This window comes from Leuciscus leuciscus (genome assembly GCF_965113295.1).
Source record: "Leuciscus leuciscus genome assembly, chromosome: 11".
In the NCBI taxonomy this organism is placed as follows: domain Eukaryota; kingdom Metazoa; phylum Chordata; class Actinopteri; order Cypriniformes; family Leuciscidae; genus Leuciscus; species Leuciscus leuciscus.
Genome location: NC_138735.1, coordinates 12,200,785 through 12,206,784, shown reverse-complemented (window position 1 = coordinate 12,206,784; position 6,000 = coordinate 12,200,785). Strand labels below are relative to the sequence as shown.

The following is a 6,000-nucleotide window of genomic DNA, read 5'->3' as shown; positions in this document are numbered from 1 at the left end:
TGTGGCAAGATCTTTGTAGAGTCTGTCAAGGGAGGATTCATCAAGGGAAGGCAGGGATTTAAACCTGGGATCCAGGGCTGTGGCTTTTTGGAGGTACTTCTGAAGGTCAGGGTTAGTGTACCTTCTATCCAGGTCATGTGCAATGGCTTCTTTTGCTTCTTTGATAACTGTACTGTCTTCATCTCCAGGTACCATGGATTTGAGAATCATTTCCTTCAGTGGGAGGATCATTGAAATTGTGGGGGTTGTTTCACTGCTCATGAGTGTTGTCACAGTCTTCAGTGGTTTGAGTACTTCGATTAGTTGCTCTGCCATTTTTTGTTCTCCATCAGTCAACATTACAATGCCCGTGACGTGGCTCCTCAGGTTTTTGTCCATTGTTAATGCCGAATAGATGGCAGGCTGCTGCTCAACATATCGTGACAACATGTCATGTGATGTGTTCCACCGAGTTATCACATCATTGATTAGCTTGTGCTTTGGCAAGTTTAACATTTCCTGTTTCACAGCAAGTGCTTGGTTGGCTGTGGTGCTGCGGTGAAAAAAGGTGACAACTTTCCCAAGGAGGCGGGACACACCGTTGATTGACACTGCCCTCTTGGCCGCGAGATTCACAGTGTGAGCAAAACAGCCAATTTGGGGTCCCAGCTCAACAGTTTCATTGACTGCATTAACTATGTTTGCAGCATTATCTGTGGCGACGGGTATAGTTGTGTTTGGCCGCTCCAGCTTCCACTCGGTGACTGCATTTTTTAACTCCTCTGCTAAATGCGCACTTGTGTGGCTTTCATAGAGTGGGCGGGTCTGCAGCACGGCACTTTTCATCTGCCAGTCCAACATGTAGTGAACCGTCACAGTCATGTAGCTCTGTGTTGCCCGAGAAGTCCAACTGTCCGTAGTCAGTGCAAGGCTTTCTGTTTTCGCCAAATCACTCTCGATGGCTTTGCGCGTTTTGTCGTAAAGACCAGGGATGACAACCGCACTGAAATGTGTGCGACTGGGCACAGCATAACATGGGTCGAGCGTTTTCATTAAATGTTTAAACCCCACATCCTCTACTACAGAAAAGGGCTGTAAATCTTTAGCAATAAACACTCCCAATGCACCGGTTATCTTTATGTGTTTCTCTGAAGAGGCCCGGTAGGTCTGAGCAAAAGCATTCTCAATAGACAATTGTTTTTTTTCTGCTGGTGCCTGTTCGGGTCGCTCGACTGACCTGTGGTCAGGAAGCGTTATGTCTGGATGCTTTCGCTGGATATGCTTTGACATATTGCTCGTGTTTCCTTTGGAGTATGCGACATGTGCCAAACAAAGTTTACAGACTGTGTAATTTCTGTTGATTGTTTTCCCTCCTTCGTCATTGTACTCAACCCCAAAGCCAAAATGATTCCACACTGAAGATTTGAAAGATGCTGGTGCATCTTCAAATTTCTGTTTTTCAACTCCGCTAGAGCTCGCCATTTCTACGTGTCTCTGTAGCATGTGTAGCCAAACAACTAGTAGTACGAGCCAGTGAGTGACAGAAGTTAGCGTGCACAACAGTGATTGATTGGACATTAACTTGCGGGGGCGGGCTTTCGTCTGCCTGGACAGGCAAACGCACCTGACGTGTAAAGCAAAAACTAAAAGGATCAGCGCGAACTCAATGGCAAAACCGAAGTCCCGCGGGACACGAGGGTAGATTGTCCCGTGCAGGGCTGACCGAACGGTCCGGTATATATATATAATTTGTTTTTTTTTTGTTTTTTTGTATATAAGAAAATGCACTATACTGATGAGTATGAGGTATAAGGTAACATATTAGGTAAGGCTATTAAATAGCAGTTCCAAAATAGTTTTTGTTAATAAGTTGGTATGTGAGACCACAGTCATTTAGAAATACATTACAAAAACACAGTGAAAATAAAGTGGCATTTTGAGGGTTAAGGTCTGTTACCATGGTAAATTTGCGGTAAATTTTTAGGTGAGGGAATTTTTATTTTATAACAAGTTATAAAAATAATGTTAGAATAATGACATAAAACTTGACTGACATAAAACTTGACAACATCTCATTTGACCGTAGATACTGAATGAGGAAAAGGAGTTTTTCTCAGGCACTGATAGAAGAGTCAACCGCTTTCACGCACGTCTTTCAAAATAAAAGTCTAGCGTCAGAAAAAAACAGAATTATGTTTGTTGTTTCTTTGACTGCACACTCCGCGACCCACTCAAAACGACCCACCAGTTGAGAAACACTGCTTTAATTAATGTTTTTTGATGACTTAGTTAACTAAAGAGCATGAGACGTCTTCCTGCGGGCCAGTTACGTTATTTGGCATAGCCTATTTCATTCTATGATCATTGCGTTTGCCTTACCGATTGTGGTATCTTCCTGTCAGCAATTAAGTTCCAGTTTGTCTATAAGCTTTTTTTTATTAATGTACAATGTTGCCAGATATTGCTACGAAAAACAAGCAATTACAAAAAGAAAGAAAAAATTTTCCAAAAACAAGTTTAAAGCTTGTGTTTTGTAAATAAGATTAATATGTCACTAACACTAACGTGCAACTTTCCACTTTATAAATGTCCCGACTCCCAAAGTGTCACAATAAATTGGAAAAACGAACGAGTCAAAAAACATGTATAAAAGGTGGATCTGGCAACAAACGGAAACTGCACCCGTGCTCTCACCTCAAGCCCCGTTCACTGCGCTAGCTTCTCGCAGCAACATGAATTGCAAACACTCATATGATATGAGGTGGTTTAAACAGCTAAATAATCATTCAGAGAGCTTGACATTTTATTTTTGAACGGTGACCTCATAGCTGGCTACGGCCGTGGCTACAGGACAATAGGCAAGCAGCTTGGTGAGAATGCAACAACTGTTGGCGTAATTATTAGAAAATGGAAGAAGTTCAAGATGACGGTCAATCTCCCTCGGTCTGGGGCACCATGCAAGATCTCACCTCGTGGGGCATCAATGATCATGAGGAAGGTGAGGGATCAGCCCAGAACTACACGGCAGGATGGTCAATGACCTGAAGAGAGCTGGGACCACAGTCTCAAAGAAAACCATTAGTAACACACTACGGTGTCATGGATTAAAATCCTGCAGCACATGCTGCTCAAGCCAGCGCATGTCCAGGCCCATCTGAAGTTTGCCAATGACCATCTGGATGATCCAGAGGATGAATAGGAGAAGGTCAATGAGACAAAAATAGAGCTTTTTGGTTTAAACTCCACTCGGCGTGTTTGGAGGAAGAAGAAGGATGAGTACAACCCCAAGAACACCATCCCAACCGTGAAGCATGGAGGTGGAAACATCATTCTTTGGGGATGCTTTTGTGGTCCAATGGTCCAATTGTTCGGTTCGAAAATGCGTACCGAAAACCGAACCGAAAGCCTCGTACCGAACGGTTCAATACGTGTATCGTTACACCCCTAGTATCTATCTATCGATCTATCGATATCTCTCTCTCTCTCTCTCTCTCTCTGTGTGTATATATATATATATACACACACACACACACACACACACACACAAACACACAAACACACAAACACAATACTTACATATACAGTATCTCACAAAAGTACATATACATATACATATACAGTATCTCTTAAAAAGGCCTTCAAAGATTGTCAAAGTAAAGAATAAGAGATTGAATCGGTCCGATTAGTAAGGAGGAGAAAATCATCTGGTTAGTAAGGAGAAAATCATCTATTGAAGTAGCAATATACTGCAAATAAATGCTGAATCAGATAGAAGTAGAGAATTGAGCCTCCATGGTGGTCGAGAAGTGTGATGGAAAAAATAGAAGTGTCAATGTCAACCAGTGTTGGGAAAGTTCACTTTCTACATGAACTAGTTCAAAGTTCAGTTCACAAATTTTTAAATGAACTAGTTCAGTTCAGAGTTCAAACTTCAAAATTTTGAACTAAAGTTCACAGTTCCAAAAAATGAACTAGTTCAGTTCTTTTTTCCCATATGTTGCTGCAAGCTATTATTTTTCAAAATTATTGCCACAGCTCATATAAAACCACAGACAGCAATTATGTTATCAGTTTTAACACTGAAACTATGCGTCAGATTTCATCTTCATATCCAATTTTAAAATCCTTATCCAACCAGGGTTTACATAGCATTGAGGGTAGGGTTGCCAACTAAACAAATGCGGGACAATCGTGCATGGTTCTTTACAGGAAAATGAGGGACACTCAAAATATTTGTAGGCTATAGGCTAGGCCAACATAACACAGTAGGCCTATATGTCATTTCAGGTTTGTATGTGTTTAAAAGGTTTTCAGACAACACATTTGTTTTGATTAAAGTCATATTACACACAAACCATAGTTCAAAATAATAGCATTTATCTGAAATAGAAAGCTTTTGTAATTATACACTACTTTTAAAGAAATTAAAGAAATGAATAGCCTACTTTTATTCAGCAAGTACATTTATAATGTTACGTTCTCTTACGAGAGGTTCTCTCGTACTGCGTAAGTCTTACGCTAGGGGAAAATCTCTTTTCCGCGAGATTCTGAAGCCAAAAAATTATCCTTAATTTTTTAAATAATGTAAAACGCGTTGCGGCAGCATGCAGAAACAGGCGAGACGGCTCGCGCGCCTATTGGCTGCCCTGCGGCAACTGCAACAGCCTATCGATAAGGCCCTATCGTGACGTCAGCTCCAATGGGGACGCTTCGCGCCCAATACGTCACGTCCCGCCGAAACGGGCGTGGCCTTGGGCTATAAATATAGCTTCGAGAGGCTAGCTAACTGATTTTTCATCTCTTCAGCGAAGCTCTCGCATCGCTTGATCCGGAGAGAAGCCGCGCCGTCTGAAGGAGCCTTTCAGCGGGACGAGTCGACACATTGAAGCCGCTGGCCGCGCCGCCTTCAGTCGCCTTCCTGCTGCGCTATCCGGCGTTATATCCTTTCTCTGCTTCTGTGTTTTGTGTGTGTGTGTGTGTGCTCGCTGCCGCGACACTCTCAATGCACTAAAAGAGCCGGGCGTCTTTTTCAAGACGCCCCTTTCCTGAGGATCACGCAGCTCTCGCGCTCGCTGACGGCGACTGCCCTCACTGCGAGCTAGTTACTGCCTATGGTGACTCTGAGGACTCACCTGGCATCCTTCTCCGAGACCCTTCTTCGATCCCGGGTCTACCGGCAGAGAAAATTATGCCGTCATGCTTTCGTTCTGTCAGTTCCCTTAAAAGGCGACTGCAGATGAGTTTTTTGCGGCCAACGAGCGCGTTGCATCCTACGGGCGTCCTACGGGACTCGCCCAGCCCTCCCCCTCTTGGTTGACCGCCGCAGAGGAGTTGAGCGCGGACAGCCTGCCCGCTGTGATCAGCGCACCCCGCCCGCTGTGATCAGCGCACCCCCTGCCTCAAGCGTCATAAGCTCGACGCTTATGTTACAGCACACCAAAGCTCTCCTGTCGACCAGGAGACCAGAGCGCGCTTCGCATTCAACCCCTAGCCATTCATGCGGATGCATGGGCAGTGCTTCCCGGGGTTTCGGAGTGGGTGCTAGACATTATAAAGAGAGGCTATTCGCTACAGTTCTGTCGACGCCCTCGCAGCGGTGCGATGCGCGTCGAAACTACGATGAAAACAGAAGTAGCACACTTACTTCGAGCCGAAATATCGAAACTGTTGAGCAAAGGGGCCATAGAGCCTTTCTCAAGCTCAGAGCGAAGGGGGGCTGTACAGCAGATGCTTCCTGGTACCAAAGAAAGACGGGGGTCTCAGACCCATACTAGATCTAAGACAGCTGAATAAAGTGCTTATGAAACGCCAGTTCAGGATGCTCACAACCAGAAAAATCCTCGCGCAAATTCACCAAGGAGACTGGTTTATGTCAATAGATCTAAAGGACGTGTATTTTCAAATACAGATAGCGTCACGTCACAGGCGATATTTGAGATTCGCCATTGAGGGCCAGGCATATCAGTACACAGTCCTACCGTTCGGCTTGTCCCTAGCACTCCGTACATTTACGATGTGCAT

The 6,000-nt window shown here is 44.2% G+C and overlaps 2 protein-coding genes across 5 annotated transcripts in view; one reads left to right on the top strand and one right to left on the bottom strand.

Annotated features, from left to right (window-relative positions):
* Window positions 1–1,705, bottom strand: part of LOC309509853 (E3 SUMO-protein ligase ZBED1-like) — a 2,765-nt gene extending 1,060 nt beyond the window's left edge. Inside the window, exon 1 of the mRNA XM_082184816.1 lies at window positions 1–1,705. This exon is cut by the window's left edge and continues 24 nt beyond it. Coding sequence (XP_082040942.1) covers window positions 1–1,557 — 1,557 coding nt within the window. The 5' untranslated portion in view covers window positions 1,558–1,705.
* mppe1 (metallophosphoesterase 1) overlaps window positions 1–6,000 on the top strand; it is a 48,119-nt gene that overhangs the window by 24,082 nt on the left and 18,037 nt on the right. The window lies entirely within an intron of this gene.